The following is a 27,658-nucleotide window of genomic DNA, read 5'->3' as shown; positions in this document are numbered from 1 at the left end:
AGGAGAGGGTCCTGGTGAGCCGGCTCTCTTCGTCCAAATCCCCTCTCCGTGCTGTCACAGAGGTTGAACTCAAGCACCAGGACATCTCGCTGTCTCTTGGGGGGTTTATTGACTCTGGGGCCGACGAAAGCCTCATGGACTGGGGCTTAGTTATGAGACTTCAGCTTAAAACTAATCGACTGCCTCAGCCCTTGGAGGCTAGTGCTCTCGATGGGAGCTCTATTTTCAGGGTGACACACAAGACTGAGCTGCTGAAGGTCTCGATTGGGGAACACACTGAAATTATGGACTTTCATGTATTCAGTTCCAGCCAGCATCCCCTCATTTTAGGGTTCCCTTGGCTACTGAAACACAACCCAAGTATTGAGTGGAGTACGGGGAGGATTTTGAACTGGTCCCGAGTGTGTCAAACTGCTTGTAACATTGTCAATAAAAATGTGGTCTGTAAAACACTTGCTGTAAACCTAGGTAAAGGTTCTGATAATCCTGATCTTTCTACTGTACCTGAGTGTTACCATGACTTAGGAGAGGTTTTTAGCAAAAGCAAAGCTACCTCCCTTCCGCCTCATCGCCCTTATGATTGCCCCATTGATCTTATTCCTGGTGCTCCCATTCCTAAGGGGAGAGTGTACTCCATCTCAGGTCCTGAAAGGGATGCCATGAATGACTATATTGAAGCATCCCTAAAGGCGGGTCTGATCCGTCCTTCCTCCTCTCCCGCTGGGGCAGGGTTCTTCTTTGTGGGTAAAAAGGATGGGTCCCTTAGACCGTGTATTGACTATGGCCCCCTCAATGACATAACGGTCAAGAACCGTTACCCTCTACCACTCATGTCATCTGCCTTCGATCAGTTGCAGCAGGCTAAGGTTTTTACCAAACTTGACCTGTGTAATGCCTATCATCTGGTACGAATTAGGGAGGGGGACGAATGGAAGACAGGGTTTAATACCCCTCATGGACATGAGCATACACGAGTATTTAGTGATGCCGTTTGGGCTGACGAATGCTCCCGCTGTCTTTCAAAGCATGGTCAATGATGTGTTAAGAGACTTTCTGGGTCATTTTGTTTTCGTGTACATTGATGACATTTTGATCTTCTCTCCTGATGGTGAAACCCATGTCTGTCATGTCCGCCAGGTCCTCCAGCATCTGCTGGAGAACAAACTTTATGTCAAGGCCGAAAAGAGTGAATTTCATGCCGACACTGTGTCTTTCCTGGGCTTCATTGTAGCCCCTGGGAAGATACAAATGGATCCAGCTAAAGTTAGCACTGTAGATCAGTGGCCCACACCTGATAGCCGTAAGAAGGTGCAGCAATTCTTGGGATTTGCTAACTTCTACAGATGGTTTATCAGAAACTTCAGCGCCATAGCTGCTCCCCTCCATGCTCTTACGTCCCCGCAGGCACCCTTCCAGTGGTCCTCCCAGGCTGAGGAAGCATTCCAGCGGCTCAAGACCCTCTTCACATCTGCTCCCATCCTCACGGTTCCTGACCCCACCCGACAGTTCGTAGTGGAAGTGGATGCCTCCAATGAAGGAGTGGGCGCGGTCCTCTCACAGCAGTCCACCAAAGACAACAAGTTGCATCCCTGTGCCTTCTTATCACAAAGGTTATCACCCGCGGAGAGGAACTATGATGTTGGGAACCGTGAGTTGTTGGCAGTCAAAATCGCTCTTGAAGAGTGGAGGCACTGGCTAGAGGGGGCTCAGCACCCGTTTGTTGTCTGGACTGATCACAAGAACTTATAAGTATATTCGCACTGCTAAGAGACTTAACTCACGCCAAGCCAGATGGGCCCTGTTTTTTAACTGCTTCAACTTTGTATTGTCTTACAGGCCGGGGTCCAGGAACGCCAAACCGGATGCCTTGTCCCGTCTATTTGACCCCGAGCCCACTGCCAAAGACCCTGAACCAATCCTTCCACTGAACCGTGTGGTAGGAGGAGTGTCATGGCAAATGGAAACTGAGGTGAAGCGTGCCATTGGTGAGGGCCCAACACCTAGTGGATGCCCAGAGAATCGTTTGTTTGTTCCGGTTGCCATGCGTCCACAGGTGATCCACTGGGCTCACACCTCTTTGCTCACCTGCCACCCGGGAGTCAAAAGGACTATGCATGTTATCTCACAGAGGTTCTGGTGGCCTTCCATGGAGCGGGAGGTTCGAGAGTACGTGGAGGCTTGCACCATCTGTGCCCGCAACAAGACCTCCTCCAGGGTGCGGATGGGGTTATTGCAGCCACTTCCTGTTCCATCTCGTCCTTGGTCGGATATCTCCTTGGACTTTGTCACGGGGCTCCCGGTCTGGGAAGGTAATACCACCATTCTCACAGTGGTGGACTGCTTCTCTAAAATGTGTCATTTCATTGCCTTGCCTAAACTGCCGTCTGCTAAGGAAACGGCAGAGGTTATGATGAACCATGTTTTCCGTGTCCATGGCTTTCCTAAAGACATTGTTTCAGACCGGGGGCCCCAGTTTGTTTCCCGCTTCTGGAAGGAGTTCTGCAAACTTATTGGCGCCACGGTCAGCCTAACGTCTGGCTACCATCCTGAGGCCAACGGGCAGTCCGAATGTCTGAACCAGGAGCTGGAGACATGTCTTCGCTGCTTGGTATCCCAGAACCCTGCTTCCTGGAGCAAACATCTAGTGTAGGTGGAATACGCCCACAACACACTCCCTACTTCAGCCACTGGTATGTCCCCGTTCCAGTGCGTCTCTGGGTATCAGCCTCCTGTGTTTACTGAGACTGAGAAGGAGGTCGTGGTGCCGTCAGCTCATGCCATGGTCCGGCGTTGCCGGCGCATATGGTCAGCTGCCCGTAAGGTCCTCGTCAGGAGTGTGGACCATATGAAGAGGGCGGCTGATTGACGGCGCCGACCAGCTCCAGAGTATCAGCCGGGCCAGAAGGTCTGGCTCTCCACCCGCGACTTACCTCTACACGTGGAGTCCAGAAAGCTGGCTCCTCGGTTTGTGGGCCCTTTCCCTGTCTCCAAGGTCATTGGACCATCCTCTGTCTGGTTAAGACTGCCCCGGTCACTCAGGGTCCATCCCACGTTCCACGTCAGCTGGGTCAAGCCGGTCAAGGAGAGCCCTATGGTTCCCGCAGCCAAGCCCCCCCCGCCCCCCCAGCTGATCGATGGAGGACCTGTTTACTCCGTCAAGTCCCTCCTGGCTGTTCGCAACAGGGGCCGGGGTAGACAGTTTTTGATGGACTGGGAGGGTTATGGCCCTGAGGAACGGTCATGGATTCCGGCCAGCTTCGTCATGGACCCAACTCTTATTACAGACTTTTAGAAACGTCACCCTGAGCTGCCTGGTCCGTCAGGAGCCGTCCCTTGAGGGGGGGGGGGGGGTACTGTCATACCTTGTGAAATTATGTTAAGTTATGCCTTTGTCTCGTGTCTATGTTGTCTCGTGGTTTCCTGTTTTATTTTGAAATCATTGTCCTTATGTTCTTTGTCCCACTTTACTTCCTGCCTTTGTCTGGTTTCCCGCCTTTGTGATTGTCTTCCCCGCCCTAATTGTTTCCACCTGTTTCCCCTTACCTGTTGTGTATATATAGTCTGCGTCTCCCCCTGTTCCGTGCCAGTTTGTCTTATGTCAAATGAACCAGCGCTTACTTCGTGTTATTCATCTCCATGTCAGGTTGTTTGTGTTCTTTTGTACTTTGATCATTCTTATTATTGCCTTGCCTTGTTTTGAGTTTGTTGTTTTTTTTTCCTTGACCGAGTGATTTTGAGTTTCCTCGTAAGAGTGATTTTGTGTTCTTTTTGATACTTTGTTTCCTTGCCTTTTTCCCCCTATCGGGTATTTATCATTTGTTACTTTGTGAAATAAAGTCGTTATTTTTGATCTACCCGTTCGAGTTGTGCTTTTGGGTTCAACCCTGTTCAGTTGTGACACTGCATTTGAATGACAACTGAATTAACAGATTATTCTGCAGATTTTTTACATACAAAAGCTGCCTTTTTAAAGAAGTGGAGATCTAAATGTCTTGATGAGGAAACTATTAAATTTATTGACCTCTAATATGAACAGCTGTTTGATTTTTGTTTTTTTTTGCAAAATAAAACTGCAAAATAAAGTACATAGCTTGTTAATGGACATATTGAAACACTCAAACTCAAGTATTCTGCTCTTGTTTTGATGATGACAAAATTTTCAGCTTCAGTCTTCAGTCTACTGGTTACCAGGAGGACTGAAACAGACAAACGCTGCCAGTGAATCACATAAAGAGGAGAAGCAGAGGCTACTGGAGATCAAACACACCGCAGTCAAAACACAGATAATTAACATGTTCCTCACAGTTCCTTTTAGCAGTGACAGGATCTTTAAAAGTACTGAGCTGGACTTTGAACTTTACATGGAAAGGGTTCATCCACCCCTCTTATCATTCAGCTGCATTCATGTATACTGGTTATCAGCTGCTTAGTTTGAGGTTTGTTTACAGAACAGTCAGAGCATATAATGTGACTCTCAGTATGAAGAAACAACAAACCTGTGAGGACATATTTACAGATGGAGCAGATTTTTGTTGACAGGGAAAATTACTGGATGGGGATCTCCATCATTGTCACACCGCTACACTGAGAATGTTCTGGCTCATTTTTCAAAGTATGCTCCTTAATATTCCCGTCATGCTCCCGAAACTGCACCTTTACTGTCAGTGGAGAACATTTATCCACTTTACATTTGATGATCATGATGTCATTGGATGCTTGTAGGCTGCAGCTGCCGATATCAGCCATCTCACCTTTGGGCACCTGACACACCAGCTGGTCCTTGTCGATGGAGACGACCGTTCGTCCACTTAAAAAGGCTGGGCCCTTGCAGAGCATCCTGTCCAGCATCTCTATGTCTTGGCTGTTCCTCAGCACCCAGTCTTGTAGGTACCACATGTGGCAGTCACATTTCCAGGGGTTTCCATGTAGTCTCACTGTGTGCTGGATGACAAAGGGGTCTAAAAGGCCCAGTGGGAGAGTTTCCAGCTGGTTATCAGACAAGTAGAGCTGCTGAATGAGCAACTGGTCCTCAAACAGTTTGGGCTCCACCTTGCTCAGATTGTTCTTATGGAGGTGGATCGCTTTGATACCAAACAGACCATTGAAGATTCTCTCAGGTAGAAACGTGAGCTGGTTTTCTGAGAGATCCAGATTCTCCAGAAGGGTAGCATTTTTAAAAATGTCTTCAGGAAGGCTGGAGAGCTGATTGGAGGACAAGATGAGATCCGAAAGAGATGTCAGACGGCTGAGAGAGGACAGCTCAGTCAGTCTATTACCTTTAAGGTTCAGCTCCTTCAAATCTGAGACGTTGAATCCAAACACTTCATCGCTGAAGGTTGTGAGACGGTTTCCACGGAGGTTCAGCACCTTTAGCTTGGTTAACACAGAGAAGATGCCATCAGTGAGCTCTGATATCTTATTCCACTCCAAGTGAAGCTCTATTAGCTGAGAAATATTGTGGAATGTGTCAGATGTAAGATTGGTAAGGAGGTTGTTGTTAACTTTCAGGATCTCCAGCCTGGTCAGACCAGAAAATGTCTCTCTTTTCACTTCCTCAAGCTTATTCTGGGACAAGTCCAGGACACGCAGGTTATGGAGGTTGCTGAAAAGAAATGCAGGCAGATCTGATAGGATGTTTCCTTTCATCTGCAGAGTTTCTAGCTGTTTCAGGGAGTCAAACATGCCGGGAAGCACCGTCTTGAACCTGTTGAAGTTGAGCAGCAGTTTAGTCAAGTTTGTCTGCTTTGAAAAAGTCCCCACAATCAAATGCTCCAGTCCGGGGTTTCCACTAATCTCCAGCTCCTGCAGCTCAGTCAAACGCTCAAAAGCCTGACAGTGAATACTTCGTAGTGCATTATTTAAGAAGATGAGCTTGGTGAGTTGGGGGCTTTCTCCTAAAGTGTGAGAGAACAGGTACGCCACACCTGATGTCATTACAATGACGTCCTTGACCTGCTTGGACATATTACTGGGCAGAGATATCATCCGTTCATCTGCACACAGTACTTGGACCGAAGTGAAACACTGGCATTTGTATGGACAAGAGGTTTGTGACTCTGTCTCGCCTTTGTGACAGAGAAGCAGAACCAGGAGCAGAGTCAGGCCCAATTCTTTGTCCATTTTCCACTGTCAAAACATGAAGAAAGCTTATATGAATTAACATGGAACCAAAGTTGATATTGTTTTTATATATTATATTTTATTGATATTGTTTTAAGAGCAGAAATGCATGCAGTAAACTCAAGTTTTTGTACAAACTGACATTTATTCACAGAAAGAAGAATGAGTGACCATCTTTTCAAGGAACAACCATTCATTTAAATAAAGTTCAACATACCTGTGTGTTACAGGGATCACGCAGCATTGAATGAAATTTCCTTCCCTGAATCTACAAGCCAGCTGACACAAAGTGCAAACGGCAGCAAGCCTGAATTAGGCAAGACAAAACCTTTGGTCAGCGGCCAGCTCCAGCCATGGTTTCATCTGCACACACACACACACACACACACACACACACACACACACACACACACACACACACACACACACACACACACACACACACAAAAGATTTGCGATTCAGCAAATCACCTGAAGTACAGGAGTATATTCTCTGCTGTCTCACAGAGGAGAATATATCTGACTTTTATTTGCTGCTGTAATATAAAACGTGTGGACGAAAGCAAAGGGTTATTGTGTTTTTTTAGCAAAAGTCCGTTGGTGTTGAGTCACTGTTTACCAAAACAAAACAAACAGATCCTGGAGAAAATGTTCTTTCATAGGAAAAGTAGAGCACTCTTTCCAGTTATGTTTTTATGTTTTGTCTACAACTACTGCTACCACTAATAATAATAATTCTATACATTTTATTTATGTAACCTGGATTTCTTCTGAGATACATATTCTCTTTTACCAGAGAGACCTGGCTAGAACAGCAGTGTAGGGTAGTTAAAACAGAGTCACATAAAGAATAATCTACACATTAATATACAATATAGCACAATAACACCAGACTAATGAGGCATGAAGGAGGGAGCCTGACTTTTCAAAAGATTTACATTCCTCATGAACCAAGTTTTAAATATGGTGTTCAGATGTTTGGTATGAGGGCAGTGTTTTCAAATAAAGTGTGTCTTGTGGAATTCTTCAAATCTCTGGGTGAATGGATCTGACATTATATAATAAAAGATGTTAAAAAAAAAAAAAGGACACAGTTCCAGTTTTGCAAATATAGAATGAAAACTGCTTTTCTTTACTCTGAGTGCTCTGTGAATAGCTTTGAATTTTCAGTGAAAGCTGGTTGGAGGGTTCAGGAGTCCTTTCAGTCCCTGCAGGAGACCATGACATCCACTAGGTGTCGTCCTGCTCTTCCACACCTCAGTCTGAGGTGATGGCATTCCTGGATCCTCCCTCTCCTCCAGGTCATTCCTCTGAGGATGCACAGGTAAACACCACTGTCTGGGATCAGATACACCACCCAAAACCACCTGGAACTACTTCAAGGAAGTTTTGTAATTTTTCAGTCTTTTCACAAGTACAAGAATTTTTTTCATTTTTCATTTTTCCCTCTTGAATCCTTTACGATGGCCAATGCAGGAATACAGCTTCTTGGCTTCTCGCTGGCCTTCCTGGGCTTTGTTGGCTCAATAGCATCCACAGTCATGGTGGAGTGGAAAGCTTCGTCCTATGCAGGAGACAACATCATCACAGCTCAGGCTCTGTATGAAGGACTGTGGAAGACCTGTGCATCACAGAGCACAGGCCAGGTTCAGTGCAAAGTCTATGATTCACTCCTCCATCTACCAGGTAACGCTGTTCTACATATCACGTTTTCACTGTTTTAACTGTTTATAAGATTTCTGTTTAAACAACATAATATGCCATCTTAGACAGAGCGTACAGAGCCCACAAACTGTAATGTGTCCAGCACCAATGTCTTCTTCTACAAATATTTGGGTGTGGGCTGAAAATGGGACAGAAGATAGGACAGAAGATAGGACATAGGACTATGAATGGTTTATTACACAAACAATATTAGAATTTTTTTTCAATAATTTTCAATTCAATTTCAATAAATTATTGAAATTAATTATTCATGAAAGGTTTTGACTAGTTTAAGACTCATCTGTGTGTGTACTGTGAAACAGGAATGTGTAAATCTCTGTGGCCATTCAAACCTCCCCAGAGGTGGTTTTGGAGAAAGATTCCCTCCCTGTAACATTTCTTTCCCTGTAAGGCCTCCTGCGTGTAGAGACATGTCAGTCAGATACCAGGAGCTGGCTGATCAAAAACAATGTTTTACTTCCTTTGAAATCCATTCAAAAGGACTAGAAGTTCTGGATGGTGATCAATTTCAAATATAAATGTATGTGCAAATTGATTTTTAACTTCTGTATTATAAAAGATCAACGATATCAGCTTCATCAGATGAAAAATCTTTGAAGGATTGTCTTGAATATACCTTATCTGGATATGACTCATGTCAGCATTCCCGCCCGTTTTTTCCCGCTTTTCCCTTGATGCTATTTGATATCATAAAAACCTTTTAAAGCTTGGGTTTTGTTTAAACTTTCACCAAATGTCCCATTTGCCCCATAGCCAAAGCAAAAACAAAAACAAACAAAAATTGGATTAATCCTCCTAAAAATCAACTGATCTTGTGCTGTGTCTTTGTCTCCAGCGATCGTACAGGGCACACGAGGGCTGATGTTGTCCTCCATCTTGCTGGGCTTTATTGCCATTTTGGTGGAGGTGGTGGGCATGAGGTGCACCACTTGCTTGGCAGAACAACCAGAGCAGAAGGACAAAGTGTCACTGGCTGGAGGGATTGTCTTCGTTATCGCTGGTTAGAGTTCATTAAGCTCACACACACACACACACACGGTGGTCACACACACCTTGAACATCATCTGGCTTGTAGGGGTATTTTTTTTGTCCTTTGCAACAACACTTGAACAGAATTTGGCTTGAAATGAATATGTGGATTTCAATTAAAATGGTACACTCTTGAATGTTTACACTGTAGCAATAATAAAAACAAAAGGTTTCTCTGCTCATTGGTTTTCCAGGTCTGCTTGCTCTCGTGGGAACATCTTGGTATGGCCACAGAATAGCACAGGAGTTCTACAACCCATTCACTCCCACTAATTCAAAGTGAGTTCAGTAAATGATCAGGTATCACTTAAGGTCTGTGTAATAATTCAGGGGTCAGACACCTGTCTTTTATCTTGCTCTTGTTCTCCCACCAGTCCAAGTTTTTGTTTACCACTCTTAAATTTTTGGAAAATACACAACTAATAAAAAGCTAAGGCACACAAACAGCTGGTTAGCTTAGCATAAAGAATGGAAATGGTGGGGTTGGGGGGATAGCTGTGGATAGCATATGTTTTTGGGCAGGGCCAGGCTAGCCGTTTCCCCCTGTTTCCAGTCTTTATGCTAAACTAACTGTAGCTTCATATTAATGACAGGGGTATCAATCTTCTCATCTAACTCAGAGCTGTGAAAGCAAATTAGAACATGAAACTTGGACTTGAAACCAAAAGTCACATTTGAAAGTTGCTGTCGTGAATCAGACTTAACTGAATGTAATATGATTAGTTTGTATTTTGACTTGATGACTGGTAATGTTGGTAAATTAAAAAAAAAAATCCTTTTTGTCTTTTCCAAATGTCCACATAAGTATCAGTGTAATCGATGTATCATTCACAGGTATGAATTTGGGAGTGCTCTGTATGTTGGATGGGGAGCTGCATGTCTCATCATTTTAGGAGGGGGTTTCCTCTGCTGCAACTGCCCCGGCAAGAGCTCAGGGAAATCTCCACGCTACCCACCATCTCGCTCTGCCGGCCAGACAGGCAGGGACTACGTCTAGGGGGAACGATCACTCCATCCAGCCTCTGTTCATGGAAAGTGCTGTCTTCAAAAGAGCCATAACTGGGCAGTTATGTTCAGACTTGTTTGACACATATATTTGCAGGTGTTTTTGGGTGCTGGGAAATCAGTTAAGTTCTTTTGTAGTCCATGTAAGAGCCCACAAATAGCAAAAACAAAAAACGTTTGTTGTATAAGAATTGCACTGACACAGGATACTTCACATTTTAACAGTGAATAGCAACAGTACATTTCAAATAGTAATTGCTACTTGAAATGGAACTTATCAAAGGATAAATACAACTAAGAACAAAATTAACGTAATAAAATGAATTTGAAATGTTAATTCTTTTGCCCAGAATAGGTTCAAAACATCTCAGGATACTTTTTATTCCTACAGTCTTTGCAAGTACCTACTTTAGTTTTAATTTTGTTATTGTGCTTTGTTTGGAATTATTTCTTCATCACATGTAAAATAAAATCCTTGTTACTTTGATACTATGCTTTTTAAATGTTTTTCTTTCTTTTTTTGGGTTGTGTAACATGTAATACGTTTGTAAAAAAGCAGGTTCAGGCTTGATCAGACCGAAACATCTCAGGCAGTGCTTTAATTGAAGGTAACAAGAAGTTATATATTAGAGTTAGAGATCTACAGCGAAATCTGTCTTTGAAAAAGGTGCTTTATATAATTTTTTAAAATAAAGACAACTAAACTTTCAAGATAGGAAAAACAAAACAGGACTGAGACACATGAGGTGGCACGAGAGGTTTTATAACTTGTGTGAAAAGTGTTGCCTCGGGGAAGGAAAACTCCAAAGTGGGACAGAGGAAGCAGGGGAGCGGCTCCTGACAAGCATACCTCAGACCACCGACTCCTGTCCCAACACGTCAGTTCACAGAAGAAGTGCACTCATCAGTGTTCATGAAAACTTGCTCTCATAGAGTTTACACCCACCTACATTTAATCACGCGCTGTTTGCTTCTCTGTGTCAAAGAATCACATAGAATTTGAAACCTTCCACACCACTGGCACATGCACACACACGACATGATTTCAGTTATGCTTTTATCCTCGTTGCCAATACTAAACTGTCTCCACTGTGCTACCTCCAACACACACAGTGAGCAGTGATTCTGCAGCAGAGAGCTCCACCCTCTGGTGAGCCAAAAAAAAAGAAGAAAAAGAAAAGAAATATTTCTTTATTCATAAAGACACACAGTATGTGTTATAAAGAATCCATCTACATCACATATTTGCAGGTTGAGTTCACCAGTAAATAATTCTGATTTGAAAATGCAAAGAGCATACTCACACTGATTTCACTCTGAGTCATTTGACATTTGTACAGCAGCAGATTGAACAAAAGACTGTTTACCTGAATAAGCGAAAAGCACCTAGTGGTCACTGTGTGTTTCCCGCTCCACAGATACAAGCTCATATTGGAGCAAACAGAGAAAAAAGGTGAATGACTCAAGGGGAAAACAATACAGTGTACCTAATGTATACTATAACCATACTAATGATATGTGAAGGCATCATTCTATCTAAAATTGAAGATGTTGATGAACAAAGGCTTTTTGTAACATACAGTGTTAAAAACAATACACTGTGCAAAGTCTCAAGTATTCAAGTTAAATTCCCGGAAAGTAAGATTGGATCGTTTGTCCTTTCAAGTCCAACTTCCTGAATTGGGCAGAAAAATACAAGAAGAGAAAGTGCACTAAGAGTTCAGGGCCTGTGGTTGTGATGGGAATATGTTCATTTTTATTTTCGCCCTTACTTCCAGGAACTTATCTGGACTTGTGTAACTGTCAATGACGCTACTTCGTCATTTTAATGTAGAAAAAAAAAGTACAGTTAAGGATTTACGGGTGAGGCGGATAAATAAAGGTCATTCATAAAGGGGAAAATCTGATGGGAGGACAGTGTAACGGTAATGAGTCACTGTGCAGTGTCAGACAATGTTTTGTGGGTGAGGAAAACCAGCCCAGGTGACCTTTGCTTTTATAGACTGAATCTTTCCATTCAGTGTCTTTTTAACATACATTTCAGGACATTTCAAGATGGGAGAATAAAGTATCTACTATAAACAGACATATAAACAAATTATAGATAGACTTATAGACTATAATTAGTTGAAAATATACATAGTGTGAAAAAAAATCTGTAGCACAAGCAAACGTGAGAAGTGATAATGTATGGCCACTAGAGGGCAACAGAGGCCAAGCTTGAAATTGTTTTCCACTGTCAACACCAGACCTGCAACTTGCCTGAAGAAAAAAAATAAAATATACCAGTAAAATATGTTTAATGTATTTAATATATTTAATGTTATGTCTACACTGAGAGATATAGTTTTTAAAACTGTAATTCTAACATAATCATTAGCAATATAACATCAGCAATCACAGATGTTGAACAAAAATGACTGGAGGTGAAAGGGACACTCCACAGATTTTATACGTTAAGATCAGAGTTTTGTCAAGTCTGATGAAAATTAACCTGATGATGTGTTCTGGGTTCAGAAATTAGAAACATCAGAAACTCTGTGTTACAAACTGGGTCTGCATTTACCAGGTCAGGAAGGTGAAAAGATGCTATGAAGCTGCATTGTGGAAATTTCAGGATCTAGCGTTTTTGGAGCTTAACCCGTTCTAGGAACTAAAAGTCAGGATACTGATCATTCTTATTTTCTGTCTCTTGTAAGTCCCCCAGTTTGATGGAAGTGCTGCAATCAGTCATTGGAGTGCCCCTTTAATACCCACTGCAAATGTGTATTAATTTGCCATTGAAAATAGTTCCTGAACAACAAAGGCGCTATTGACCAGTGCGAGTAAAGTTTGCCAAAAATTACAGTGTCCAGCGCTTTTAGGAAAGTACTTAGCCTTCTTACAAAAATTAAGCTGTTAACGTGTGACTGATTTTTAGGGAGCTGGGGCTGAGTGTCACAGAAGACACAAAGTACTGAGAGACGCCACTTGTTGGTTTTGGTCTTTTCATGTGTTTCCTATTACAAAACTATAGAAAATCACAAATCTTGTCCTCACCCCCAGCAAAAGGTCACATCTGATGGAGAATTTGTCTATTAATTCAACTGCAATAACCATATATTAATAACTAGTGATTAACAAAAAGAGTAATTAACAACAACTGGATGATGCCTTCTATGTTGTCATGATTTCATGCTGGTATACAAACTAAGGTGTAAAACATTTGTAAATGCTCCTTAAACTCTTATTTCTCTTATTACCTTTTTGTTTTGTTAAATTTTGGTTTCTTTCATCCTATAAAATAAAATAAAAAAATAAGTCAGACCATCTTAAATGTAAATGTTAAGGATTCTTGGAGAATAGACTAATGAGTCAGAGGAGTCAAAGTATGCAAACAATAAATAACACCGGCCTACAACATGTACACAGATTTGACCTTTGACATTCTGTACAGCTTATCCACCCACAGCTCTGCGAAACCCTCTTAAATGAAAATAAGCTAATTGCCCAAATCCTATTTCCCTAAACTTACTGGTATATGCACAACTGCTCCTTTCAGAATGCATTGAAGGTGTGTGTGTGTGTGTGTGGGTGTGTGTTGTAATCCTCAGCACCAAAACTATTTTATGCTTTATCTACATTTTATCAGATAAGACATAAAATATGAGGATACGCTGCAATGAAACCCATCTAGGAGGACATTTTTTATGATCTTTGTAAAACAGCTAGATGTTTAGACTGATGAAGTGCATCGACAGGGCAGCACTTAACTCGAGGGCTTCCCCACTCTGTAGACCAGTATTGGATCTGGAGTTGATCCAAACACCAACTCAAACTGCTGTAATCAGCAGAGTGCAGCTGCCAGACGTCACAGAGAAATCAATGAGCGGATACAGAATCAAACAGAAAACCAAACTACTGCTAAAACCATCTCTGTCCTGCAATACTGTTTGTGGCCTCTCGAATATTATAAAACTATGGTCAAAGTACAGAATCAGGTAAAACACACTCAACACTCAACATAATGTGTCAGCTACAGTCAGCGTCAGGTAGCGATATATTTGGATCAGCTTTCCGAACTGAAATCAGAGATGTGTGTCACCTGGTTGTGCATAAGTCTGCACTTTCTGTAATACACTGACTAAAGTTACACTGGCTCTCATGTTAGTTCAAGAATTTTACTACCATTAGTTGCGAGTGCAGAAATATCTTTAAGTGTTGCCATAAAGTTTATAGTAATGAAGTGTAAGTTTGATTCCATTCTCTCCATGTAGATAGTGTGATTCTTAGAAATCAACAGCTTAGTCTTCCTTGAAATGGTCACATAACAGTCTTAGAAAGGGGATATGATGACTTCTTGAAGATGTAGCAGCCTTAAATGGATTATACAAACACACTGACTGTTTGTGTATAACTTTACCCATGGGCAGAAAACCACCCAAGACAATGGGTTGCTCTGATCCAGTGATCCAGTGGTAATATGTAAATAACACCAACACTGGGTCACAACAACCCATGGGCACAGGGTATAGTTAATTGACTAATAGGGATTAGAGGTATTTTGGTGTCAGTTTTTTTTTCTCAAAAAAGATAAAGATAAAGATGACACATCTATCTCAATATATAATATACAAAATATTTTTTTCACAGCTAAAATTTATGAAAAAAATAATCCTGTCAAGTTCCTCGTTAACATGTTTTAAGATGATGGATTAGAGGAGACTCTACTTCTGTTTTCTGGTTATATTGCACTTTTTCCCACTATATCTTTCTTACAGCTGGATTTACTGTAGCCTGTCGATTCAGATTTTACATAGACAACATATGATGAGCACTTATAAATACTGTATATGATACATTGCTACGAATTATATATATTTTGTAGTTTGAAATTAGCCTGATTGTTCTGCAAAATAAAAAAATAGTCCCAGGTTGTCAGTGTGTAATGCCCTAAGTAGTCTGGGCAGAGATCCTGCTGGAAGAATCTGTACACCTCCTGATCAAAATAACCTGATCTGTTAATCCACCCTGCGCTCACGAGCTGAGACGCTACACAGAGACTCAGCCTATAACCCAGATAACTGAAGTGTCAGGCTGGGACCATAGTGTCTTATTATAATTTTAGAAAAGTCAATATTAAGTTTGAATGTTTTTATCTAATGTAATGTGGAGCACAGTTTGTTGCACTGACTTAATTTGATTTGTGTGATTTTGTTTAAGGTTATTATGATATATGTTGTAAAAAAAAAAAAAATCTAGATATTGATTTAAGCTGTATTGCCCAGTGCTTTGAGATCTTAGACATGTCTGTGCCATGATACTTAAACCATATGAAGTGCTTTTCTCTCCCTGCTGTAATCTATGGGCGTTCACCTCAGGGGTCCCACTGCTGGATACAGTAGACAGAGTAGTAGTGAATACATGGACACAGACATACACACATTTGCAAGCCAAATGATCCTTGAAGCTTAACTAATAAGATCCCCTTGACATAGAAGATTTTCATTCAACTTGATGGGAAGGCAAAATCTTTAATATGTGTGCTACTGGCTGTGCCAGCGCAGCTTTCTGATTGTGTGTGTTATTAATATGCGTACTGTAGTGTGCGTCACGTACACTTAATAAACTGTCATACTAGTGCAACCTGTGGTTCATTATCACATGCTCAGACTCTGCTGACCTCCCCCAACACCTGGTTCACCTTCTGTGCAAAACAGATGAGTGTCTCCATGGGAACCAGGGTCTCCTCCTCCATATTTGTCAGGAGTAAACACGAGCACTACTTTTAATGTTTCCGCACTTGGAGGAGATGAGGGATGGGTTTTTGATGTGATCCATGCCTGTGATGCACATCAGAGAGAAAACATGTTTTTTTTTTTTTTTTGCTTTCAATAAATATAAATATTCCACAATTTGAAGTTCATGTTATGTAAAGCATGATAAGGTTTATTGATATTACACAATGACAGTTAAAAGCAAAAGGACAATATGATGAAGTGCAGTACCGTTTGATACGATAAATCTCAGACAAAATACTTTTCTTGGACTAAATAGTTTACATGTGCATTTGTGAAACTTCAGCTGAAAAGCATCAACATGAATATAAAAATATACAATGTCCCATCTGCAGCAGCGGTGCATTGTTCTTTGAGCTGTGAGAATGAGACATAACTTCATTCAGCTCTACAACAATGAACTGAAGGCCTTTCTAGCTGACGTTCCACTGTCAGAAACCTACATTTACACTTATTCTTCTATGTTCTGAAAAAAAAATAAAGCCCTCTGCCCCTCCGACCAGCTGTCGACCCTTACTTGACATTTCAGTGTGAGATAAAACATTTAGCAAGCTTCCTTCTTCTTGCATTAAATGAGCATTTCCAAAATCGCTCTCACTCTGGCAGATGTAGATTATGGATCCCTGGCAGGAGCAATATCCAGAGCAGCATGGCCAAGTTGTGGATGTAAGTGATTTAAACACACGCAAAGACACTGCCAGGCGTCGCTGCACTGGCTCCCTGCCTCCTCCCATCTGAAGGAGAGTGGGAGCCAATTGAATTCAAAACTCTTCACCTCTGCTTTCCAGAGAAATACCACACCCTACCTAGGCCAGCAGGGCGTTTTGCTGCAATATTTTGCAAAGATGTACAGCTTGTAACACCAGAAATGTACTATTTCATGCCTGAAAAGAAAAGACATCAGATTTGCCTTCAGCCACAAAACTTTGCTTTGGTTTTGAAACAGAGTTTGCTTCAAATCTCCAAAGCTGTCGACAAACAAAGGAGAAAAAAAAACCTCTCAAAAACAAGATAAAAGTAGAAATAAAATGTTGCCTACAAACATTTTGAAAAAGAGTCTATAGGATATGAAAGTGTGGTTAAAATAACATTTGTTTACCACATAAAAGATTTTTTTCCTAGGTTATTATTTTCATCTCTGAGACCTTCTCTTTATGAAACTATTTGATTTTGCACATCAGGATTTAAAATGCCAAAGAACAAGAACATAAACCTAAACCCCCCCCCCCCCCCCCCCCCCCCCCCGCCCCAAAAAAAAAAAAAAAACAGATTTGGCACCTGATTACAATCCTGGTTATCTATCTACGAATGTGACATTTTTTTGTTTTCCTTGCTTTTAACGGTTGTTTTATTGTAACTCTGAGATTTGCTGTTTCATGAACACAACTCTACCAGCATCACTTTGCATCCCAGACACATTTGGGTAGCACGTGGTGTTTCTGAAACACTCATGTAGAGTGTTGCTCGGTATGAGGTGGATCTCATTTCATCTCTCCACATTTTGTCCTCAAAGAACCACTGAAATGCTTCTCCCTGAGCCCTAAACAAATACAGCGAACTCTCCACGTGGCGGACACATGGTTCTGATCATGAGACATGCAAAGCCCGAAATAAATCTCTGCTCCAAACACACACTGGCTCTACTACTTTGGTCTTCCACAGTAACAGCTGGTCATGGTCATGGATTAAAAATATTACTTCTTAAAATATTTTTTTTAACAATTGCCATCTTGTAGTACATACGTTAATTTAAAATTAAATACGTTAAATTTCATTTATGTGTTTTACATGTGACCCTTGGTCTGAACTTTTTCTCTTCTGAATATTGCTGTCAAAATTATTCGTGCCAGGTTTAATGTTATCTGCTGGGAAGCTTGCAGGGGATTCTGTAATTTTCTCTGCGCTATGCAAATACATCTCCCACTAGAAGGGCTCCTGGGCTGATAATGTGAAGCTCTGGGCACAATGTGGTGCCCAAATTAAACTTCAAACTGTCATTTAAAATCCCTGCACACCATGTTCCCTGTTACTTTGGTTGATTAAACCTCCTCTTAAGTTGACTTTGGGCGGTGCTGTGCTGAGAGTTGTGTAATTTGTCATGCCCCAACAGGTGCTATAAGACGAAGTGTGCTGCCAAGCCAAATGAGGCAAGACCGCCAGACAGCACTGCAGCATGTTGTCAATCCAAATGCATCATAGTTCTCCTGTTATTGCCACTTAGGTTCACAAGAGAAACAGGTTTGAAAGAACGCTTTGTGTGAATGGAGTTTCTTTTAACAGCAAGTTGCACTTTAATTTAAACGGAATACACAGTGGATCTGCTTAAAGATTGATTAATCAATATGTTTTATGTTTGCACTAAATCTAATGACTATGTCTAACGAGGAAGGAGAAGTGGTGGAGGAAGTACTCAGATCCTTTACTTAAGTAAAGTAAAAAAAAAAAGTCCTGCATTGAAACTACAGAAGTTTTACCAGCAGAATGTTCTTAAAATATCTCAAGTACTAATTTGGCAGATTGGCCCCTTTCAGATGATTAAGTTATGGAAATCTCAGGAAATCTCACCTGTGTGGGTGCTTGTGGTAATCCTCTGGTATCATACATAGATATTCAGCCTATATTTGTATGTAAAATAAAAGTGACTAGTGACTACAGATGAAACTAGTAAAGTAAAAAAGTATATTTCCTTCCCAAATATAATGGAGTTTTAGTATAAAGTAGTAGAACCTGAAAATACTTAAGTAAGGTATTTAAGAGAAGTATTTGGGGAAATCTATTTGCTTAAAATTATCACCAAATTCTGCAGCTTTATGGAAGGTTTTTAGCTTCTTTTTATCTCTTTGTTTTGATTTACTCTCTGGCTTCCTCCAGCTGCTTTCAACAGCCATGTTTCCATCAGCGACAAGCAGAAGTTTACAGCAAACTGACGTTTCCTAAAATGCCAGAGGGTGTTGGAAGAGACAGGGACCATTGGAAAACATGAGGAACTGACTGAATTGGGACAGAAATTAAGTGAGTTTAAAAAAAAACAAAAAACCTTGAAGCTCTTCGTGAAAAGAACCTGGCAGCCATGTACCGGAGGAAGCATGGCTGTCCACACCTTCATTGGGCCAACAGAGGGAGTCACCAGGATAACAGTACAGAGGAATTGTCCTTTTTTGAAATTATACAAAAAAAGCAGAAAAAAAACAAGAAATAAGAAATATCAGTTGCAGTTTCCGAAATAGGCTTGTAATTAGATTTCTGGGGGGGTTTTCTATGCAGTCATCTGAAATTCATTCATTCAGTTCATCAATTTGGTCTGCAGCACTGGAATCAGTAAGGTTGGAAATTAACTAAGTAGGTCATTTAATTACCTCCTCCTCACCATAAAGAATACGCTTCCTTTCATTCATAGTATTTTATGGAGCACATACGTAAATATACAGAAAACCGTATTAACTTATTCCAACCCTTTGAAAATATTGAAAAAATGTAAAATGAAAAAAAGAATTTAAACCGTTTAGAACTAAATCAATTTAAAAAAATAAACAATCTGAGGTCACCTGATGTTAAAAGACATGTTTTTGCATCTCACATTATTATTATTATTATTATTATTATTATTAGGGTGTATGGTGTGTATAGTGACCTGGCCTGACCCACAGCATTGCCCTCTGCTATCTGACAGTTATGTGCGTAGATCCAGTGTCTTATGAGCATGTTACACATCCCGCCTCATTACATCATCACATTGCTTTGGGCAGTGCTGAGGCACCCTGAGGCACTCACATTAAAAGGTACTCTGTCAGTGTATTATACAATAATCCAGATACAAAGGATCTGTTTGTTTCAGGAGTCTGAATCAATTCAGTTCTGTGCAGTCACTTGTGCTTCTGGCAACTTCCAGTGTCATGCTGTCTTGAAACGGGGAGCTTGAATGAAAAAGATGAAGGTGATAGTTCATCATCAGCACGTACTATTACCTAGCTCACCTCATCCTGTACCAGGTTTTCCAGTTATCTGTGATTCCCAATTCCATTTTATCTGAAAATAAAATGGAGTCTTGTTCAAAAACTCCACAGTAAAAAATGCACATTGGGCCAACCATAAAGATAAAAGTAAGCAAAAAAGGGGGGGGGGGGGGGATTCTCAAGAGCACTTCTCAAGGAGAATCAAAATAATACAGAACAAAAGAATTCACTCTGAACTGCCTTTCTGGTTATACCCTTAAAGTTTGGGCCCATGGCAGGAGCTATAATCTGGAGCTGTGTTCAGGATATTTCTTATATACATATTTCTTTTTAAACAAGATACTTATACAGGTCATTTCACCACAAAAGACAAAACACCCCTCCCACTCTACCACACTTGGTTTCTTCCCCTGTGAACCCCTCTATTTAACCAAATGGACCGCTCCAGCTCAGGTTTGGCTGTTCCTGGTCTGACAGAGGAAGAAGTACAACAAAGGAGACAGGTCAACAAAATTTAAATTCAATAAATCAAGTACACGATCACAGTGGGACTTCTCTCCTTCACGCCCTCCTCCAAATGTTCATACCACACACACACATCACCACCAGCACTTCACACCGGGATCAACATTCTGATAAAATCTACCTGAGAAAGAGCACATGTAAGGCACATGTGTAGCACATGTGCCTTACTTTAGTGCACGGGGTCTCCCTGTGACAGTAGCATAAAACAATTTCATTATTTTGATTCTTCTTGAGAAGTGCTCTTGAGAATTTTTTTTCCTCTTTTTTGCTTACTTTTATCTTTCTGGTTGGCTCAATGTGCATTTTTTACTGTGAAGTTTTTGAACAAGACTCTAATTTTGTCAAATAAAATGGAATTGGGATTTGCTCCAGACTGCCACACCTCATTGTTGTATACCGGGTTTCTTGGCCACCCCCACATCTACATATGCATTTTGATTGTTTTAAATAAAATTGTGAATTGAATTAACATATTTTACATAATGTAGAATAAAACAATTTAATTTAAAGCACAATAACAAATTATGTAACCTCAATATATGAATTGCATAATGAATTTAAGTAAATTAAACATGGGTTTAGTTAGAATTACTAAGGAAATACAAAAAAGTAAAAAAATACTCAGAATTTTCGTGCCGAAAGTGCTTATATAATTTATTTGAAATTACTAGTACAGCCAACTTAAAAAATATGTCTAGATTTAGATGAATGTATTGTGTGCAGCCACTTTCTGTCAGTTTTCGCCCTGGGAGCCAGAGCTTTAGTTTCCGGTTGTTCACTGTTTTTCCCTCTTGTTCCAGGTGTCTTGAGTTCCCCCTCCTCGTGTGCTCCTTCCACCTCCTGATTGCCCTCCCCGCTTAATGTGTTTCACCTGTGTGTAATTGTCTCTCCTCCCCCTGATGTATTTAAGTCCCCGTCCTCCCTGCACTGGTCGCCAGATTGTCTTGTGTGTTCTTCGTGTTCTAACCAAGCTTTCCAGCATTCGTTTCTGTGTGATTATTGTGTATGACCTCTGCCGTGATTTGTTTGGACCGCGAGCTGCTTATCCCTTGTTGTACCTCTGCCTTCGTGGACTGACTTTCTGTGAACCGATCCTGGACTGATTAAACCATGTTGATACTCCTGAATCCTGACTCTGCGCCTGTCCTCTCAACTAATAACCCCAGCCTTGACACTTTCAACATTAAAATTGAGTAAATTCAATGAAACATTTTTTTCAGTGCACCAAGTAGCGTATAAAACAACCAGAAAGCTCAACCAGCCTCAGCATTAAAATTCTGCTCACATTATAATGCACCAGTGACAATTCTACCTGTTATACTTCACGTACAATTTAGCATTTGGCATTTATTGCAGTTTATAATGATGCAGCGATAATTTGTTGAAGGAAAAATGGCCAAATGATGTGATGACTGCAGTTTCCACTTCCACTTCAAGCACATTGAGCGCAACATTTTTTTTTTTTTTTTATCAATTTGTCAATCAAAACCTGCAATAGTGAAATGTTTGCATCCTCACTCACAGGTCAAAGGGTCATATTCTAGTCAGTGAGTGATCAGCGAGTCATAATTGCCTAATACACATAATAGGATTTAGCTTACATTCCACAGAAAACTGAACAAATTGCACAGTGTAGGTTATGTAAATGCTTAATGTGATGCGTATAGATCAATGAACACAGACAGTAACAGGGCTCCAGCTAATGAAAAGAACACTATAGACAAAACTATCAATTGCAATTAGTTCTTAAGAAGTCATGGGACGCTCACAGCATCTAGACATCAACAGTGTGTACACAGTGTTCCCACCTGATTCAATTTACAAGGAACATGCGAAAAGTACATGATGATGACAACAGGAAGCTGTGAGCGCACCGCTGCTGTTAAGTCTGGAATTGACCAAAATGTACCATTTGTATCTGACCGTTTGATTGCAAACAGCACAAAGAGTACAGAAGACAACTTTTCCAAACAAAATATCCAGGAATGGGAGTTTGATCATTGAAGGAAAACTTTATGCCACTTTATTTGCTGATGTTTTTATTGAACCTTTAATTTAAAATAAGAGCAAACATGAACACACAATAAGAGAAAAGACCAGTGACAATGATAGAACAAGAAACTCAGCAATGCCAAATCTACATCTACCTTTTGTCTCTCCAGATATGATTTATTATTTTGGGGGTTTATTATTGTTAAAAAATGAAATGCATGTATCCAGTTCTTTACAAAAAGCTTTTGTAATACAAATATTGTTTGAAAAAGAAACAAAAATCAAAGCAAGATGTTCATCTTGGCAGGTTTCTAAAAAAAGAGAGAGTTAGGGCCATTGGCTCACATCCTGTTCAGCCTTCTTCAATACTGGTTTTAGACTCAATTTAAATAAATCTTATATGTTACAAAGACCCCAAGTAAGTAAAGGTGTTATAGACTGACCTGAAATATTGTGCTGTTTTACAGGTTGCAACCCAGTATTTTTCCAAAACTAGTTGGGCTAGTAGGGCTTTGGAGTTAGAAATGTACGATTAATTAAAATACATAATTAAATCATCTGCATATAAAGATAATGCTACTGACTGCTTTCAAGTCTGCTTTGCTCCTTATTGCTGTTGGTGGGGACAGAATAGCTGTATCATTAATCAGTAGGAACAAAGGGCACCCTTGTCCGTTACCTCAGAAGAAGGCAATGTAATTGCAAAGAGTTTTGTTTGTTGACTTTGGTGAAGCATACAGGAGCTCAATCCAAGAACAAAAAGCCAGGACAAAACTGAATTTATTTAAATCCGTAAACAGATAATTATACTCCGTACAAATGCTTTGCGAGCATCAAGACAGACACACACTGAGAAAGATATTCATCAGATATTCAAAGTATGTTAAATACTTACCAGAAAATGGTTGCCTTGAGATAAATCTTGTTTGATCAGGATGCATCACATAGTTCATGACCTTGTCAAGCCTGGCTGCGAGGACCTTGTTGTGACTTGGATGGGACGACCAGCAGAGAGAGCTCAGGTGGACAACAGGGTGTCGAGCCCTCACCATCGATCGTGGACCCCAGAGAGCTTCGGTTGCTAGGGCTAATCCTGGCCTTTAAGCCATGGGTCACTAAGTGTTCATTCAAGAGTGATTCATTCTTCAATGGAAAAATCAAAGTGGTTGCTGCTGCGCTGGCAGTCTGTCATGCTGGTTTTGCGGAGCCAGTGGAGATATCACATTAAGAGACCACACACGCTCAGCATGACACGCCGGCTGTTTGGGGATGGAACTTGTGTAAAGCAATACTCGCAACTATTTGGGGATACAAAGCCAACGGCTCCCTTCGAGGGGTGATTAATGAAAATCCTTGAGCCTGTTGAGATGTGATGGTGTCAGTGAGACTCGACTCCTGCACTCTAAATACTAGCAGCCATCCATCCTCAGGTCCTCTTAACATCCAAATGCCATCTGGATTTCTTTCTGGAAACACACACAGGCATAAAGGCGTCTGTGATAAATACTCATAGTTTGTGGAGACAGTTCAATAACTTTTCATGAGGGAGTTCCTCTGTGGTAAAGAACTCTGAAATGTTATCCAAAACAATTTTGTTTTTCACTTTTTAGGAAACATAATAGAGGATATAAGTCAGGGCAGGAGATGTTTCGTGCACAGTAATAATTTCAAATGAGCAGGAATAACATTCATTTTCATTTTAGGCCAAGGACATGTAGTGGTACTCAAAAGGATTCTTTCTGAATAAAATATACTACTGTTTGGCGTAACATACCTAAATGACAAAACAGGCTGTTTGCCTCTAACTTCCAAAACTATGGAGACCCGGAGTGATCAGAATTAAACAGTGTGGCTTTGGTCTGAAAAATCACGCAGTCAATCACAGAATTGGATCTACCTGGACAACCCTGTCTCCAAGAAATTTGTTTTATAGGAAACCTAATTATGTCGCGATTATATTTTCTTTTAAGGTAATGAGGATATATCATTAATTTCTGTATTTGGAAAGTTGCAAATATGTCAACAGTCAACATATTCAATAAACTTTCACAGAAAACGTGGTTATTTTCCACTAGAACATCCAGTCTTGTGGTACAATATCCACTTGAGCATCACTGCAGCATCATATAACTTTTTGTAATGGTTTTTATTTGCTGCTTCTGTAGAGTTTTATATAAACATAATTTCTAGGAGCCAGGCTTTGCTTTTTCATTCTTCTGAGACAGATTTTTGGTAAAAAGCGGCTTTAAAAAATAAAACCAGAAAAAAACAAAATGAGTTTGTAAAATTTAAACAAGAGAAAGTAATTTAAAAAAAAAAAAAGAAAAACTACAGTAATGAAATAAAGATACCTGCACTGAACCACATTATTTTGAAAAGACATTTCATTATTGTGTGCTCAGTTTGGTGACTACATTAAAACTCATTGGTTATGATTGAGCGAAATGTCGACTGTTTGCAGGATACGATCCATGGTCACCGGTAACAAAGACCAACACTTTGTACAACAAAAAATTCACACTGGCCTCCTCCCTAAATTTCGACTCTTGTTGGGAATTTTTTTTTCCACATAAAACATAAAGCCATATTTTGGTCACTTTCCCATACATAACATTTAGAAAATGCAACAAAGACCGGTAATGCTTGCTGAGGTGATAAAGACAAAGCTGCTAAGAGCCAACTAAAAGCCAAAGCCAACAGAAGTCACTAAGCTCCAGTGAGTTTTACAGTAAATGTCTTTTGGCCTTTGTTGTTAACAAATGAGTCACTGAGTGTGTGTATGTGTGACATTGGAGGACTTGAAAGTTTCCTCAAAGACAAACTGAAAGAAACCGTTTTAACAGCAACAAAAGTACCATACATTTCTGTGACCTAATGCTGAGCTGTTAAAAGACCGGGTCATCGGATGATGTTATGATGCTGAATGCTCAGTGTGGCAACGGCTGACTGTGGCTATAGTGTATAGCTCTAAAGTTCAAGTTCAGGTTAATTGTCATCCTGACAAACACACAACTACGGAGCCCCTCTGGTGACACTGGATAAAAAAAAATTAACGCGTGGCCACGAGATAATAACGCGTGGCCACGAGATCGTTTTATCCAATGTCACCAGAGGGGCTCCGTACACAACACCAAAAAAACAAAAACAAAAAACATAAAAACATCTGAAGTGCTTGCTCAAATAACTTCAAGCGTTAAAACTGGGACATTCATCACTTTGCCTTCTTCAGTTATTAGTCACATATTATAATATTGCACTTCATATTGTGTATTTGTTCATTTGTCTCACTTGCTCTCTGAAGGCAGATTAAGTGCTCGGGGTAACAGTGAGGTAACGATCTCACTTGTCTGAGTAATGAAGACTGTCTAAAAGGGAAACATTTTCTCTGTCAATACGAAAGTTGGCAAGAGGTGGGTGGGGGGGTATAGATTTAATGAAGCACATAAACCACCAGATTGAGTCAACTTAACTAGAGTGATTTTAATGTGATCTCACACTAGTTAGATTGTAAATTGCATTTTCTCTGATAGCTGTGATTTTCAACTAGGTTTTAATGGGTCATTCCACTGGTGTTTGGAGGTGAAAAGTGAAAGACTTGTCACACGATGAACGATGTGCACCACCTCACTCACATCTGCTGTGATCCCCTCACATACCTTCAAGTACCTTGCACTTAGCACCGTATGTTCACATCACAGCGTGCGTCACTGGAGACCGCTGAACATGCTGTCAAAGCAATAACACGGGAAGCCGCTGTACCTATAGTCCTGATAATAATTAATCAGTCTTAATCACCATGTCATGTATACTTCCACTGATTTCTGAACTATAAACTGCTTCAGAAATATACTGAAATAAGTCACAATGAATAACATGGGATGTTTTCACTCATGTTTTTCTCAGTCCACAGTCAGAGTGAACCTGTTGTTACAGAGATGATTTAGCAGATCTTTTGTCAGATAAAAACTGGATCTTTGTGTTCAGTACATTTTGACTGACTTAATAATTGGGGAAGTCTTGTGAAGGTTTATTTTTTTCCCAGATTCTGATTCTGCCTCTGGCTTATTTTTTACCTCTTCTTGCCTCATCCCTTCTCCCTCTCTCCATCCCTTATGTGTGTTGAGAAGTAGCAAGCACTGCTGAAATGATTTCCTTGTAGTGACAAAGCCCTGAAATCATTTCACAGCGGCAGCTAGTGTAAGTGCCAGGATACTTAAAGTGTGTTTTCATCCCACTGGTCAAACAAAGCAGCAGGGCTGTGTGTGATGGTTTCCATCCTCTCCTGTGTCCTGGCGGAGGAATGTGATCTCTCAATCCACCCGGATCTCCTGTGGCAGACTGTGAACGGTGTGTGAACTGTTTGACCTGGATGAGGATCATCAACTCTCACAGGTCTCACAGAATGTGGATCAAGACTGGAGTCTCAAATGAAGATATGAATTCCCAGAAGAAGTTAAGCTATGATTAGACTTTTGTGGACATGTTCACAGGGAGAGATTCAAAGAATAATTTGCATTCACACCTCATGAAAAGATAAAGTTATGTAATTTTGGAATATTGTTTTCGGATTAAAATTATTGTAAGAACAAAATGTGTTTTAGATAGACTTCTATATTTTGAATCAATATTTGCAGTTAGGAAATAAAGGATGACTACTGAAAAATTTCAGCTTCCCTAATGCCTACTTTCATTTTGCATCTAACCACCTGATACAGCAGTGAACAGTGTGGATTACAGCCAGGGGCCAGTGTCTTCAGCAGACGTGTGATGTTATTATGTTTCTTCCTCCTTGTCTCCGTGTTACTGCACCTCGGAGCAAACTGATCCCGGCAGCGGACACTGGCTGGTCCTGGAAATCTGTCACCTGCAAGTGTCAAATGCAGGGCCGGGACAGCAGGCCCTGCTACTAATATGGCTCTGTCACAAATAACCCAGATGATTTGTCTCATGTACAGTGCTGCCCCCTGTCACACCTCCACTTCACTCCTGTGTGGAGCAGTTGTTTACCTCAAGCTCGGGTTACACTTGTGGTTGTGCCTTGGTGAGTCTTGTGAAACCAAAGAGATGACCTGGAATTCTATCCTTTGACCCCTGTTTGAAAGGTATGCTTGTGACGAGGCTGCACTCACAAGATCGGGTTCCTTTTTCTTTCTTTCTTTCTTTCTTTCTTAAAATCCACCAAACTTTTATCAAAATAATGAACTTTTTTAGTGGTAGTATTTTCAAACCGTTTATGCGCAATGCAAAATCAATACAGCCTACAATATAAACCCAACCCATTCTCCAACTCAAGAAACATCTCTGTGAAAAATAAAGAAATCCTCCATTGAAGGCAAAATACTGCTGCACGTTGCACACGGTATCATATTTCAGGTCACACTCCTCAAACTGGATTTACCACCTCGGAGTATAGCCCGACCTTGAATGGTGGGAATGTGAGCCACAGTTGACACAAGGCAAACAGAGTGCATATCATTCTGAAACATGACGGCCTCTGAGCAAAGGGTTATTACAGTTACATAAAAGGCTTGT

The 27,658-nt window shown here is 40.7% G+C and overlaps 2 protein-coding genes and 1 long non-coding RNA gene across 3 annotated transcripts; 1 reads left to right on the top strand and 2 right to left on the bottom strand.

Moving 5' to 3' along the window:
* Positions 1-4,071: 4,071 nt before the first annotated feature.
* Positions 4,072-6,479, bottom strand: zgc:153913 (carboxypeptidase N subunit 2). The gene is made up of 2 exons (XM_041054842.1): positions 6,338-6,479; positions 4,072-6,126 (listed from the first exon to the last, which is right to left on the bottom strand). The coding sequence occupies exons 1-2, from the start codon at positions 6,362-6,364 to the stop codon at positions 4,546-4,548; spliced, it is 1,608 nt and encodes a 535-aa protein (XP_040910776.1). The 5' UTR covers positions 6,365-6,479; the 3' UTR covers positions 4,072-4,545.
* Positions 6,480-7,579: 1,100 nt separating this feature from the next.
* On the top strand, positions 7,580-10,366 carry cldn1 (claudin 1). Its single transcript, XM_041054849.1, has 4 exons — positions 7,580-7,806; positions 8,681-8,845; positions 9,069-9,153; positions 9,709-10,366. The coding sequence occupies exons 1-4, from the start codon at positions 7,584-7,586 to the stop codon at positions 9,869-9,871; spliced, it is 636 nt and encodes a 211-aa protein (XP_040910783.1). The 5' UTR covers positions 7,580-7,583; the 3' UTR covers positions 9,872-10,366.
* Positions 10,367-10,894: 528 nt separating this feature from the next.
* LOC121192890 lies at positions 10,895-23,372 on the bottom strand. The gene is made up of 3 exons (XR_005895253.1): positions 23,022-23,372; positions 15,563-15,701; positions 10,895-11,026 (listed from the first exon to the last, which is right to left on the bottom strand). It is a non-coding gene; the product is annotated as an uncharacterized LOC121192890 (long non-coding RNA).
* Between the last annotated feature and the right edge of the window lie 4,286 nt (positions 23,373-27,658).

This window comes from Toxotes jaculatrix, chromosome 14, assembly GCF_017976425.1.
Source record: "Toxotes jaculatrix isolate fToxJac2 chromosome 14, fToxJac2.pri, whole genome shotgun sequence".
In the NCBI taxonomy this organism is placed as follows: domain Eukaryota; kingdom Metazoa; phylum Chordata; class Actinopteri; family Toxotidae; genus Toxotes; species Toxotes jaculatrix.
Note: the sequence above shows the minus strand (reverse complement) of the source record. Positions and strands in the feature narration are given on the sequence as shown.